The sequence below is a fragment of the Schistocerca gregaria genome, chromosome 5 (genome assembly GCF_023897955.1).
Source record: "Schistocerca gregaria isolate iqSchGreg1 chromosome 5, iqSchGreg1.2, whole genome shotgun sequence".
NCBI classification, from domain to species: Eukaryota; Metazoa; Arthropoda; class Insecta; order Orthoptera; family Acrididae; genus Schistocerca; species Schistocerca gregaria.
Window position 1 is genome coordinate 305487104 of NC_064924.1, and position 16257 is coordinate 305503360.

At 39.5% G+C, this 16257-nt stretch overlaps 1 protein-coding gene across 1 annotated transcript in view; it reads right to left on the reverse strand.

Annotated features, from left to right (window-relative positions):
• LOC126271868 (lysosomal acid glucosylceramidase-like) overlaps nucleotides 1-16257 on the reverse strand; it is a 190860-nt gene that overhangs the window by 126968 nt on the left and 47635 nt on the right. Inside the window, exon 3 of the mRNA XM_049974208.1 lies at nucleotides 70-273. Coding sequence (XP_049830165.1) covers nucleotides 70-273 — 204 coding nt within the window. The remainder of the gene's footprint in view (nucleotides 1-69; nucleotides 274-16257) is intronic.

A 16257-nucleotide genomic window follows, 5' to 3' on the forward strand; every position in this document is an offset into this window, starting at 1 on the left:
AGTACCTTGTGGCATGTGATGCTAGATTATATAGAACTGATAAAGAATTTTCTACTTGTATGTACTTACAGGAGGCATTCTTTCTCACAGAAAATGAACCAATGCTCTTCTTAAAGCGAAGCCCATCTTTTGTTGAAGTGTACAGTAAATACTGTCCAGATGGAAAGTGTGTTACTGTTTCAAATTCATCACAGTATGTGGAATTGCAGACGCATACAATGCTGTCATATCCAAAACTTTTGGGAATGCATTGTGAGTCAGCATTAATTGTAACTGGAATGGTAACAAAAATTGTAAAATAAAATTAATACAGTCATTTGACATTAAATAATAACAGCATTAGATAAGAAGCACGTCAAAAATCACTTTGAACTAACTGCGCATTTGAAAATGTGTGTGAGCTTGGATTCAAATAGATAAAGAAATAAAAGAATGAGCCTTATGATACAAAAAAAAATGGAATCAAAACATTCATCTACTCCATAAAAAAGGGTCCCCAACAACTACAGAGGCATTTCACACTGAGACATAATGTACAGGATATCCTCTAAAGTCTTACTAAACACAGCAGAACTGTAACTAGCCCATCAACTTGGAGAACATCAAGCAGGTTTTAGTAAAGTCACAAGTAAAAAATCATTACTTTCAAAAAGCATATGACTCAATAGATCAAGAATCCCTCATTAGTATATTAAAGGAACTACACCCAGACAACAAAACCATGATCCTAAGCAGAGAATCCCTACCAAATCATACTCTAAAGTTAAGTTCATGGGAGAACCATCTGATACTTTTGGGACAAACACTGGTGTATGGCAAGGAGATGGACTCTCACCACTGCTATTTAATTGTACTATACAAAATTTAGTTAGTGTGTGGTGGATGACAGCTTGCCACATGAAGATAGTGATCAGTATGCAAAGGCTATGATATACACTATGCCCCAAAGTCTCATTGTCATTTTCTGTGAACCATAACAGCAAGAACAGAAAGTTTACCATTGTAAATTTGATACTGTGACAGAGAGAGTTACAATGATTTAAAAAAATGATTCAAAGTATCAGTTCCATTAGGCCAAACCATTATGCATCATCAAAGTATATCCAAAAACAGGTAAGTTTAAGAAATGGTCAAAGTATTCTATAAAAAAATTGGTGACTATGGGGGCAGGGGGTTTCCCATACCAATTCTATCAGTTTGCTCAAAATATGTGTCATTAAATAAGAAATACATCAAATATCAGCACATGGCAACACCACTTAAATGTTTAACCATCAAGTTTCTCACCAGTTAACAATAGAGACTCTTTCAGAGGAATGTGTGAAAAAAGTGACTCAAGATCAAGGCTAACAAGCAAGTCTGAAGGACCACAGCATGAAGGTTGCAACTGTTGGATAAATTCCACTGAATTAGAGATGCGATGTTCAAATTTTCCAGTCTGGCAATTGAGAACAGAGAAGGAAAGCTGCTGAGTGAACCTGTGTTCTTTTTCTGAGATGTCATAGTGAGGGTATTATTTCTAAATATGCTAGAACTGCCCATTACATTGATATGAAAATGGATAATAAGATTAAGAAGCAAGTCAGATTTGCTCTAGTATATGAACACATTTGTTTTATTTGTAGACAATTGGTTTTTATATCGAAACATTTGTATTTAGTGATTTAATCTCAGCTGTTGGCTTCATTCTGGGAATGGGCATTTTCAAACTCAGCACAGAGGAACAATGTCAGGAAAGAATTGTCTAAGTTTTATTGACTTTGTGCTCAATCCATCATATCTGATGGTAACAGCCATCAACAGATTGTAATTAATCTTACTAAAAAGGAACTGGATGATGCTATGTTATTAGTCTTAGAAAAAGATTTTTGCTCCCACACTGAGAAGTGTCCCTATTATTTATTTAATCTGTGCAATTGAGCAAGCCTTGTCCTTCTTCCCTGAGGAATTGAGGCAGCAGGACGCTCATAAGCTTCATCTAACAACACTCCGATGAAGCAACATATCATCTCATGAAAGGGTAGCCATTCAGTCCATGAGAGAAGATCAGGGTTTACTTATTCTTCCAGCCAAGAAAGATAAGGCCACCATTTTTTTCTCACATGAAGATTATTTGGTTAAATGGATCTTTTATTGGAGAACTCGGCAAATCAAAGACTACATAATGATCCTACAGAACAAATACAATGGAAGCCTCTCATTTCTTAAGACAAGCTACTTTCTTGATGAGGTGCTTAAAAAATTCACCATGATGTTCCCCCAAGATTATACGAGTTACCTAAGGTTCACAAGTAGGAGCCTCGTCTTTGTACAACTGCAACCAATCTGGGTTCTCCTATCTGTGGTTTGGCCAAACAGTTAGCTTCAATTCTCAGCCCTCATGTTGGAAAATGTGAACATCACATTTCTGATTCAGTGGCATTTATCTGGCAGTTGTGCTCATTATGGATTGGTCCTTCAGAGTTCCTTTTGAATTTGTGAATTTTTTTTTTTTTTCATCTCATGATGTACATTTGCAATCCATTTGGTTTGCATACGGGTACATGCCAAAAATTCACAATACATCTACAGTGATTTTCACATTAACAAATAACAGCACTACAATAAATAATAACAGTATAAGGATATTTCTTCGAATATGTAACACATTATATCTATCTTAAATTTCCAGTTTGTCCTGCCTGAATTCATCCACTGAGTACAAACACTTCAGTGTCAGTACCTCATATAGCTTTCTTTTAAGTGAACCTAAATTCATCTGCATCAACTAGTTGCCTTTTAATTTATTACAAATTTTCATTCCCATGTATTGAGGTCCCTGGGCATACAGTCTGAGTCAGTGGGTGGGGAGCACAAAATTTTCTTTGTTTCTGCTATCATTGAATGGACAAATGGTTTCCCTCAAATAATTCATGTCTGGTGTATAAAAATATAATAATCTCATTTATGTATAAGGATGGCACAGTTAATATTTTAAGTTTTCTAAATAATGGTCAACATACTTCTTTGTGATTTGCAGTGCACATATTTTTTTCTGTATTTTTAGTAACTGCACTATGTTTGTCAAGTTACTCCAAAAAACAGTACCGTACCTAGTAACGGATTCTAAGTAGCTTGTATATGGTACTTTTCATGTGTCCTTATCAGTTTTTTATTTATTTATTTTTTATTTATTTATTAATTCATCAGAGGAACAATAAATATTGTATGGATGTTGTCAGTTTACAACACATGAGCGCACATTTACATTTACAATGAAACAGGTTTCTCATATTTTGTGTAGTTTTTATAACTAGTCATACACACATTTATATTTACATAATATTTTGGTGATAATGTCATATGTTGCTAATAATCTACATCTATGTTAAATATTCTTTTACAATATAACAACTTTTACTTACTAAAAAAGGTTTTAAGCTTTTGTCTGAAAGTGAGGGGCTCATTTATTTCTTTAATTTCTTGTGGTAATTTGTTCTACAGTTTTATCCCATTATAAAATATACTTTTTTGCATCTTTGCCTTGTTCTTTCTATCTAGATGGAGGTGGTGACAAGCTCTTGTTTCATGGTCATGTATTAGGCTGTTTGTGTTGTACATGTTGAGATTTTTCTTAATGAACATTATGTTCTGACAGATATACTCACAAGAAACAGTTAGAATGCCTAGCTTTCTAAATAATATTTGCATTGCAAATGAAAAGCTGCTCAGTTTGTTTGCTAGGTATTCAATACGTGCTTACCAGCTCAAATTTTTACCTACATTTAAATCTAAGAATTTGACTGAGTCACTTTCTTCTATGTCTTGGTTGTTGTGTACAATCTTAATCTGCTCACATTTTCACTGTTTGGTTTTGAACATCATGTCAGTCTTAGATATGTTTAGACTCAACCCATTTAGCTGAAACCAAGTTTCTAAGGTACTGAGGGTTCTGATCACAGATTTGGGAATTTTTTTCCAAATCCTGATCTTCAACTTAGACAGAAGTAACATCTGGGAACAGAACTGATGTTTTGTCTCAGTCACACTGGTTCCCCTGGAAGGGTCGCTGTGGTTAATCAATGAGAAACTAGACAAAAACAACTAAGTAATGATGTCATGTGCTAACATCAATATATTTTTTATTTAATAATACATATTTTGAGCCAATTGATTCAGTGGGTGTGGGGAAGTTGAAAAGAATGACAAACTTTGCCTTCTTGATGTGATTTACAGAAATGATTAAGTGACTTTGGGACATAGTGTATACAATATACCTATGCATACTGATCACTGTCTTCATGTGACCAACTGTCAACCATGACACCAAGGCACAGGCATCTTGTGAACTTTGATGCTGAAAATTTGATATGAGAATTGGACCATCTTAAAGTTGTTTTCAGGTAAAACAGTTATACTGAATGAAAAATATGTCATGCTCTTCAGTTTGGAGAGCCAGGGAAACGATTAGAGGATACTTGTAAATCTTTTGCTTTTTTACTTTTTGCTGGAAGTATATCCTTGAAAATTTCAGTAATTTTAAGGAGGTATGACATCATAAGTGTATTTATGTTACCATCTAAGATTAGAGCCCTTCTTGGATCAGTAAAGGATGATTTGGGACTGACAAAACCAGAAGTATACAAAATTTCTTGTCATTGTAGGATGGATTATATTGGCCAAATTGTCCATACTATATACGACTGATGCGGAGAACACCACTGTCGCACTCGTTTGCTCCAGTCACAGAAATCTGTAGTGGCAGAACACTAACTTTATGAGGGACATGAGGTATTGTATTTTGAGAAACGTATGATTGTTCCTGCTCCCCACTAGTGGGAATGTGTTCTGCAAGAGTCTATCAGAATTTGATTACTTAATAATATTATTAATAGGGCTAAGTGTTTCCCTTTAAGTAAGACATGGAATTGAGTTTTATCTGATATTGAACAACAACTGTCTTCATTTCAACCAGCAGATTTGTTCATTAATGTTCTGCTAACAATGTATTATTTTGCCTATTTCTTCCAGCAGTGCACTACTAATCATTTGCACTTCAGGGCAGCAGCACTGCTGCTCACACATTTGCAGTAGGCTGGCCACAATGTATCAATGTATAAGTCGATTTTGTTGAAAACTCAGTTCCAGCTAGATGGTGCACCAGCATACTCACCTGAAATGGTGATCAGTTGCGTCATTGAAAAATTGTGTCAAGATGACTACATTATCCAGATGTGTACCCTAGAACTGTGTTATCAGTCGTTATGCTGTGAAAGCTTACGTAATCACAACACAATGGGGAGAAGTTTCTCAGATGCATTACAACAACAAAAAGTTTAAAAATTTCTCTGACGTTCCCAATTATTATTTTGAAACAGCATTTTCTCTCAAACCATAGTTGGTAAGGAGCACACGTCTGAAAGCACAGACTGGATAACAAGAGGCATAAAAATCTCAAGCAACACAAGAGGAGTTTTGCTCAAAATTTGAAGCAACACAAAAGGAGAATTGCTCAATTACAGAATAGGCCTAAAATAGCCATGTACTTAACAGTTACAATACAAGATACATTCAAATATATAGAAACGTTGTATATCGAGCAAAAATAATGGCTAATGATAAGCTTACATCAGCGTCCTAAAATAAAAGCAAGGCAATCTGGAAAGTAATAAAGCAGGAAGGAAAAAGTAAAAAGGAAAACATCATCCTGAACTTTGACAACAAGAGAGTTAATGACACCCAACATATTGCATATCTTTTCAGACAGTGATATGCTAACAATAGAAAAATCCAACAATCATTAATAAGAGAGTTAGCCTAAACAAACAGTAGAACAAAGTAAATTATTGCCACCACAAATCTGTCTCTATGAAACAACCCTGAATGAAATCATTCACATAGCAAAAACTGTCAAAAAAATGTCCCCTGGAGTTGATTAAGTTTCACACTTTATCATAAAGTAATGTATTATAAATACTGCAACGCCCTTTGCAGTTAAAATTAACTGATCCATTTCAACAGGAACCTTTCCTGACTGTCTTAAAATTGCCAAAGTGATCCCTATTCGTAAAAATGGAGATAAGGAAAATTTAGAAATTTATAAACCAGTGCCTTTAGCGCTAGGTTTTGCCAAAATGGCTGAAAAAAATCAAATTTCTTGACAAGAACTAGGATCTAGGAATATATCATTACTCCCACATATTGCTCCTGTAGGGATCATAGGACAAGATTAGATTAATTGCAACATGCACCCAGGCGTGTAAAAAATCAGTCATAAACTGCAATAACTGGTGCAATGTAACATATCCTCTGCCCCAGACTTGACAGTTGTTTGCAGAGTATAGAAATAAGCGTAGATGCAGAAAAGAATCCACACTGATGACCAACAACCTTTCTGGAAGAATGAATGCACAACTGCTGTCATCCATAAATTTTTACAATAGACTCTCAAAGCAATGGATAAAAAAACAAATTCTGGTGTTATTTTCTCAGTTCTAACCAAAATACTGTTGGAAAAGCTCCAAAAGTAAGGCATTAGAGGCACTCTATCAAAATGGCTTTCCTCATACTTAAGAAATTGAAAACAAAAACTAGTAATAACACACGAAATAGATGATAGTACTACAACATATTTTTCAGATGCATGAAAAAAAATTAAAAATGTAGTCCCTCAAGGATCGATTCTTGGGCCTAATCTTTTCCTCCTGTGCATAAACAATCTAAATTTATACATCAATTTACAAATAAACATCTTGTTTGCAAATGATGCTAGCATCCCTCTTAAAGGGAAACCCCAAGACACCTACAAGCAAACATAAATAAAACTACATGACAGACGATTGGTTTGATGGAAATCAGTTAATAATAAATACACCCAAAACAATTTTTCTAAACTTCTGTTTAAAGGGAGAAGTGACCAACACATCTGTGATAATAAACTCCACTGGAGTTACATCCTCACAGGAGATAAAATTTTTAGGCATATGGCCTCAACATGATTTTAAATGGCAAACACACATAACAAAAAGAAATACACCACTGAAGAAAGTGTGCTACAGGCTATATTTACTTGCATAAAACACTGTTTGAATTGCTCAGTTTCACAGTATTTTGCAATATGCGATTATATTCTGGGGTAGTGCAACTGCTTGCTCAGCCATCTTTCTCACCCAAAAAAGAGCTATAAGAAGAATGCAACATGCACAACAAACAGATTCCTGTAGGCTCCTCTTTCAAAGTATTCAGTCCTACCACTCCCATACATTTTTGTCCTAGAAACACGTAAATATATGAGAAAGAATTTAAAAGAGATGAATAAAAACAGTAATACGACAAACATGGTACCAGGGGAAGAAAAAGAAATTCCTGTCCAGCCAGTAAGGACATCAGCTTTTAAAACCTCCACTACAAGTAGTGCTATAAAAATGTAGCAGTGGTTTGTCACATAAAATAAAACGAAAAGGGGCATTCAAATGCAAACTGAGCACCCGCCACAATGGGACCACAGAATGGTTCCATAGAAAAGTAATCACAACACATGTTAAGACATTTATCACACTAGGAGACAAGATGATCAGTTCGTGTTTCATAGAACGAGGTCAGCCGCTTGCAGATCCACAACTGCGCCCTCTCTTGTACCTCCTCAGCTGACTGAAAATGATGTCCACACATTGTAACACACTTGGATGCTCCTTAGAATGCTGCCCAGGAAGTAGGTGATACATCGCTGCTTAAGCCTGTCTCACTCTTTAATGGTGAACATCCTGAAGTCATTGCATGTGTGAAGAATGTTTTTATGATGAGATAGCTAAAATGAAACTTTTAACTGATCCCAAGCATGCTCAATTGGGTTCCTGAAAGCACACCATTTGGTTACATCCGGCCGGTTTGATGCATGTCTCCACACTGCTATGCTCTACTTTATCTCTGCATTGCTATTGCAACCTACATCCACTTGAATCTGCTGACTATAATTAAGCCTTTGTCTCCTGCAATTTTTATCCATCACACTTCCCTCTGTAATCAAATTTCTGATGCCCTGACATCTTAGTATGTGTCCTATCAACTGATTCCTTCTCTTAGGTAAGTTATGCGATAAATTTCTTTTCTCACCAATTCAATTCACTAATTCTTCATCAGTCACCAGATCTACTCACCTAATCTTCAGCATTCTTCTGCAGCACCACATTTCAAAGCTTCTATTCTCTTCATGTCTGAACTGGTTATCATTCACATTCCCCTTCCATACCGTAGAAGACTAGATGTCGGATAAATAGATTCACAAAAATCATTCCAACAATTAAATTTATATTTGATGTTAATATACTTCTCTTTCTGGTTTTCTTGAAAGTGCCAATCTGCATTTTATAACCTCTATGCTTCAGCCAGAGATCTGACGTTGGTGCTGTACATGTTTATATTACAGTTTGCATTACTTGTTCGTTACTTTTTCAGCAACTGGTGTAAACAACAACAAATGTCATACAAACATGAACAGCCATCCAAAGATGAACCTGTCGATTCGAAATCCGTAATGGCGCTGTTAAATCAGCAGCTGGTTGCTGTTTTCTTCTTTGTACTCTGTACAGAGCCACAGACTCAAAAATGTCAGTTTTCGATAAGACAGCAGGAAGAAAGTTTTTTTTTTTAATTTACTGTCACTGTGCAGGCCCTTTTCTACAATTGAGCAAAACTAGGCGGTCGCCTAGGGCGGCAAAATGTAAATGAAGGGTCGGCAAAGGGTGTAAGACATTAATTTCAAATCACACAGCGAAAGAATTGAGCAAGACATTGCCTTACCTACCTCGAAACGAAAGAAGTTGCTACTGAGTACAGAACGGAAACGAACATGACCTTGATTCATTTAAGTCGAGCGCTGGAATGGGGCCTGTACGCTGACTTGCGGCCATGTTACGACTAGATGACACGCCTCCCTCAGTCCCTATTTTCTGTTTTGTCTTTTCAGATCATTTGCTATGTGCCAGCTGAACTGAGGTCTGTCCCCAGAAAATGAGGACGTCTGGTCTCATTAGTGTAATAATTAAAAGTATGACGGAAGATTTGCAAAGTTGTGTTTTTATATGTTAATAGTGTGTGTGTGTGTGGGGGGGGGGGGGGGGGCAGATATTAGGGAGACCGATGGTAGTAAAAAAGAGGCGGCATCATTTTTCAGTTCTCGCCTAGGCCGGCAAAACACCTAGTAACGGCTCTATAGTAGTAATTTCTGAATGGTGTAAAAAATGACAGTTTTTGTTCCAAGTGCAATTAATACTGAAGCACTACGTTTTATTTTAATAATAAAGAGACCAACAAAAATACAGCATTAGGTTCTTAACGAGCAGAATGGTCCAACAAAAACAATTTCTCATTTCTTTAAAATTTTGGAACTCTTTAGGGAAGCACAGCATTGCACACAGACTATGCGCCATGTGTGAATTTCCTCCATGGTTTGTCACCTGTATTAAATCAATGGGCATGTAAAAGTACCGAGAACATAATAAGAATTAAACACGTTTTGTGGAAAAACGGCACCTACAGCGTTTACCATTTCATTCTCACTTGAACTGTCCTGGCATGTTGTTAAATGTGGAAAAAGAGCAGCCGATGATTATTTTGAACAAAAACTAAAAGTGGTGACGAATTAAAAAGGTTTGCTGTGGCTTGTGACGAACTGTTTACTACGTAACATATAATCTGCCAACTCCCGTCTAATTATGAAATGGTTCAAACGGCTAATTTCAAGATAGATTGTTGCTATTTGCATAAATGTACCACACAAGCTTAGTTAAAAGTATTACACTATTGTTTTCATTGTATGAGACTATAACAGTTTTCATATTTTCTGCTACGCTTGGGAGCTCGTTTACAATATCGATCAGCCTCAAAGTACCTGCAAGGGAAAGTTTGAATCACTCTCACTTTCCTCAGTGTCACTCGAACTGCTGTCATAGTTTAGTGAAATAAGTTCTTCAATATCATTTTCCAAATCAAATGGTTCAAATGGCTCTAAGCACTATGGGACTTAACTTCTGAGGTCATCAGTCCCCTAGAACTTAGAACAACTTAAACCTAACTAACCTAAGGACATCACACAATCCATATCCGAGGTAGGATTCGAACCTGCGACCATAGCGATCGCGCAGTACTAGACTGTAGCGCCTAGAACCGCTCGGCCACCACATGCGGCCGTCCGATTATGACAGCCCTCAAAAATATGAATGAACTTTATTTACTGATTCACCAGACTGAAACCTGCGGGATGAACTGTGTTTCGAGTCTAAATATTTTGATACTGGCTGAAAAGTTCCGTTGCTATTAAATAAACTCAGAAACTCACATTCCTTCTCAAGCAGTCTGCACTTCATTCCAGCACTAGAAAAAGAAATGACAAACTCTTGGGTGCCTTCAGCAGCCTATTAATGAGCCATTAAAAACGTAGCACCATAAAGCCCAACAAACCTTCATGATACGCTACTATTGATTATCAGCAAGTAATACGCTTTTCACGGGGAATTTTATTATCTCACAATAGGGTAATAGAGAATAGTATACTCCTCGGCCTAAAATGAAACTTCTGAAACATGAAGTAATGATATAAAATATAAAAAAGCTACTGTAATATAAAATTCGCCATCTAGAAAAATAAAATAAATATATATAGAAAATTAAGAAAGCTATTCCACATACGTGACTATGTCAAGTCTTATAAGGCCCAATTCACACAGAAATGATGTGATACCGATGTCTGGTGGGGACATGGAGCTGTTACAACCATCTCTATGTTAACAATGAAGAAATTCACGTATGGGCGCTGGTTGGTTGGTTGATCTGGGGGAGGGGACCAAACAGCGACACCATCAGTCCCATCGGATTAGAAAGGGAAGTATGCCGTGTCGTTTGAAAGGAACCATCCCGGCATTTGTCTGAAGTGATTTAGGAAAATCACGGAAAATCTAATCATGATGGCTGGACGCGGCTTTGAACCGTTGTCCTCTGGAATGCGAGTCCAGTGTGCTAACCAATGCGCCACCACGCTCGGCACGGACTCTGGTAGGCACTGTAGTTGGGAGTCATGAACGATGATGGGCGAGTTTAGGGTCGTGCTGCGCATTCCCTGACAGCCAATGAGCATACAGCAGTGTTCTGAGCGCGAAGCTGTTAAAGTATGCAGTGCGACCGTTTAACGAGATCGTAGGAAGTTATTTAGCGAATTTTCGTTTCATCCGTTGCGAGGTGTCATGGCTGATGGTGGCGGTCAGAGTTTGTCACTCGGAACCGGCAACAATGCATTTCCGGTCCTTGTCTCGACCTGCGCCAACCGTCATCGTTCGTGGATCCGACTATAATGGCGCGACGCGAGCGTTCAAATGACGAGCTGCTGTTTCGTTAATTTGAAGTCTTCTGATGTGCCTCACAAAAATTGTTTTATGTAGATGAAGGAAAGCTACATCCGCCTCCGTAGTTAGTTTCTCAGTAAAATTTTACTTTCCGCATAAAAAAAAAAGAAAAAATAGTAGGCGTCCTATAGCTTGACATCGCAGCTTGTTGGTACTCCGCAAATAAGTGAATCATCAGGCGCGTTTTGAAAAGCTTGTAGTGAATGATGTAGTCACTAGTCAGCTTATCTTTGGTATATTTTACAACATACATTGCAGTGTTCGAAATATAGCTAACATATCGAAGTTATTTTGAACAGTGGAAAGGGAGCGATACCTTTTTTGCGGTACCAAGTTAATAAGTAATACACGTTTGACCGAGCGAGGTGGCGCAGTGGTTAGCACACTGGACTCGCATTCGGGAGGACGACGGTTCAATCCTGCGTCCCGCGATGTACGTTTTCCTTTATTTCCCTAAATCGGTCCAGGTAAATGCCGGGATGGTTCCTTTGAAAAGGCACGGCCGACTTCCTTCCCTGTCCTTCCCTGATCCGACGAGACCGATGACCTCGCAGTTTGTTCTCTTCCCACAAAACAACCCAACCCAATACACGTTTGATATTTGGCTGCATCGAGCTACGATGTGCGTCACTCAGCTCTTTTTTTTTTCAACAATATTTTTGTTTATATTTTGTCGAAGAAATGGCGTGTGTTCCAGTGAGCAATGACTGTGAAATGGGGTTTTGCTACAGACATAACTAAAGTATACTGTGTGCGGGATATGTAATGTTTACCTATTTCCTTACCTATTTTATGCTTATCAATATGAGCTTTCTTGCCGGCCGGAGTGGCTGAGCGGCTCTAGGCGCGTCAGTCTGGAACCGCGCGACCACTACGGTCGCAGGTTCGAATCCTGCATCGGGCATGGATGTGTGTGATGTCCTTAGGTTAGTTAGGTTTAAATAGTTCTAAGTTCTAGGGGACTGATGACCTGAGATGTTAAGTCCCATAGTGCTCAGAGCCATCTGAACCATTTTTTTAGCTTTTTTTTATTCAGGCGGTGTATATAAGGTAAAACACTATTTTGCGTATTTTTGTACCAGTTATTACACAGTTACTTATGCTATATTAAAAAAAAACTGATATTTTTATTTTCCTGCACGAACAACGTTGAATTTGTCGAGCGGTTACAACGTTTTGTTGCTGAAACACTCTGGTTTTTATTTGTTATTACTGCGTAGAAACCTTATTTTGAGAATGTGCAACAGCCCAGGTCAAAACACAAATGAATATCTTGTGTAAAATAGGAATTATAATCAAAACATTCCAGTTTCATTGCATTTCGTTGAATGCTGTCCTTTACTTTGTCTACTGCAATACAGAAACACTTTTGCGAAAATTTTTAGAACTGCCGGAAACATTCGCGATAAGTATTCAGTTCATTTATTGCGTCAAATGTGCCATATGTCTTCCCTTTTTTCAACCGTAACAGATGACTCAATATATCTTTCGCAGCTCAACATTTAGGAGAGTTCCCAAAGGTCCATTGCATCAGTATCTTCGTCCGATGTAAACGAGATATTCTGTTCCATACGTAGCACGACTGTCCTCTATCTCTCACAGTGCCACTTCAGTGTGAACTGGCACGTGCTGCTCATGCTATGTTCCGAACTCCCCACCACCAGGCTACCACGCCACGTCATTTTGCGTGAATTGCGTTTGCTCATATCTCTCCTCTCTCTCTATACGTGTGCTGACAACATAATAACGTCACTGTTTCCCACTGCTCGTCTATCGCTTCGAGTGACGCTCAACTATACAACTACCACAAACAACGAACGAGATGGCGTGTGAAAGGCTTGTGCAGCACAACATAACTGATGGTCATTAAAATTGTTGCACCGGGAAGGGCAATAAATAACATTATTTTTAAAATACAGAGTAGTAGTTAGAATATGCAATGAAATGAAACTGAATACAAAGGGCCTGTTACTTCTAGCAGCAGCAATGACTCTGATCTAATTGCAGTGAATAGATTAATCGTATTTAGTCTAGTATTTGATTATGGAGATATCGATGTTTCTTCCACGGTTGTTTATTTGACATTATCGATTATTCTCACAATTAATTATTCGATTTTTCCTTTGTTAAAAGGTCTGTTGAGTGTTGACTTTCTGCCCATAGCTTATTATGGCAAGAATGACAATGAGGCACTGTGTCTTATTCTGCATAGTGTGGTTACCCGCGTGCCAAAAGGAACCACGTCTTGTTTGAACTGCAGTCCGTGACGTAAGAAATCGTCACAGCAGATAGGATTTACAGTGCCTGAATTGATGCAGAATCGGCGCACGAGTTTCTTCCCATCGTTCGACTGGCGATTTTAGTTTGTTAGCCAAAACTCCACATGGAGCTTTCCGCCGCCTGGAAGACAGCGCGTGAAAGAGATTCATTCGGTCGTGGTCTGAGCAAGATTGCAGAACATACACTCCTGGAAATGGAAAAAAGAACACATTGACACCGGTGTGTCAGACCCACCATACTTGCTCCGGACACTGCGAGAGGGCTGTACAAGCAATGATCACACGCACGGCACAGCGGACACAGCAGGAACCGCGGTGTTGGGCGTCGAATGGCGCTAGCTGCGCAGCATTTGTGCACCGCCGCCGTCAGTGTCAGCCAGTTTGCCGTGGCATACGGAGCTCCATCGCAGTCTTTAACACTGGTAGCATGCCGCGACAGCGTGGACGTGAACCGTATGTGCAGTTGACGGACTTTGAGCGAGGGCGTATAGTGGGCATGCGGGAGGCCGGGTGGACGTACCGCCGAATTGCTCAACACGTGGGGCGTGAGGTCTCCACAGTACATCCATGTTGTCGCCAGAGGTCGGCGGAAGGTGCACGTGCCCGTCGACCTGGGACCGGACCGCAGCGACGCACGGATGCACGCCAAGACCGTAGGATCCTACGCAGTGCCGTAGGGGACCGCACCGCCACTTCCCAGCAAATTAGGGACACTTGCTCCAGGGGTATCGGCGAGGACCATTCGCAACCGTCTCCATGAAGCTGGGCTACGGTCCCGCACACCGTTAGGCCGTCTTCCGCTCACGCCCCAACATCGTGCAGCCCGCCTCCAGTGGTGTCGCGACAGGCGTGAATGGAGGGACGAATGGAGACGTGTCGTCTTCAGCGATGAGAGTCGCTTCTGCCTTGGTGCCAATGATGGTCGTATGCGTGTTTGGCGCCGTGCAGGTGAGCGCCACAATCAGGACTGCATACGACCGAGGCACACAGGGCCAACACCCGGCATCATGGTGTGGGGAGCGATCTGGATGAAGCGTCGTCTCACGCGGTGTGCACGTCCAGCACGAACGCTGGTCCAACTGAGGCGCCAGGTGGAAATGGCAGTCTAGCCGTTCCACAGGACTACATCCAGCATCTCTACGATCGTCTCCATGGGAGAATAGCAGCCTGCATTGCTGCGAAAGGTGGATATACACTGTACTAGTGCCGACATTGTGCATGCTCTGTTGCCTGTGTCTATGTGCCTGTGGTTCTGTCAGTGTGATCATGTGATGTATCTGACCCCAGGAATGTGTCAATAAAGTTTCCCCTTCCTGGGACAATGAATTCACGGTGTTCTTATTTCAATTTCCAGGAGTGTATAATATGCTTTCTTGGATCGGCAGAAAGTGCGGACAAGATTCGGTCTTGCTGCGAGAAGAGTGCAGACAAATGGTCTACCATCAGACCCAATGCCGAGGGGCAGTATGCATCGCATCTCGAGTTTTCTACATGTACGGTGGCTTTTAAGAGTCCTTGTACTTTATTGCTCGCCGATGGAAACAGCAGTTGTTGTCCGATCGGTGCGCATTATAGCAGTTTATATCCGAGCTCAGTTCATAATCATTGACAGTCGTATTTATCATAGTCTGATAGCGATATCCCTTTAAAGTCACAACTTTGACATCACAAATACTAACATGTCGCACTTCCTGTTATCCCTCTGCTCCTCGTGCAATAACACAAATAATTTCAATAATAGCAAATATTTGGCTACTCCTCTTTCTCATTTCATTTCCCCCAACTGATTCCGGGGCTTCCTCAAGTTCCACGCATCACCTTCTTGTGACCTCACACCTGCTATCGGAAATCTGCTCCACTTCTAAAACATAATCACACCAATCGGTCACATCAGTTTACAACACACATCAATAACGTGAAACACATTGCTGAAAGTCATCAAATACTTTATTACAGTGTATACAATATTTCAGCCATAAAATTGCTCCAGTTTAATCAATACTAAAGAAAAACGATTTCTAATGAATCTGTCACTATACTCATGACGGACGCTCAGACTAAAACATACTTTACCATTCATCTGCCCCTCACCATCTCTCCAATCATTTCCATTCATCCATCACTTCGCTTGGGTTTTTGTTGAGTACCCATTTTTATTCAACCCTATTCCTCATAGGACGTCCAAATCGCATTCTGATCTCAGTGTTTCTCCTCTCATAAAACCATTCCTTTAATCTAACTCCTCAACAGTCTTCCCAAACTTTATGTAAACGTAAACATACATGGTTAATCACCAGTTCACAAGAAATATATGCAAAATATCCTATACTAGACAGCTCTTATCCAGCAACGTGGTAGTCTCCGCAGCCATCTTTGTTTTATACGTAAACGGATCAGAACAAGGTCTGGTGAACAATTTTTGACGTTCCTGTGCTTGGAACTCGTAAGTGAAGTCTTTAATTCATCAGGTGTATAAGAAAATACGTATACATGGTTACTAGGATAGTGATACAAACTCGTTCAGACGATCTCTGACCAACCCCTCCCCACAGACTAGCAAAGTCCTTCTTCATAAGCATTCCTTATCCGAGAACGGAAAGCCT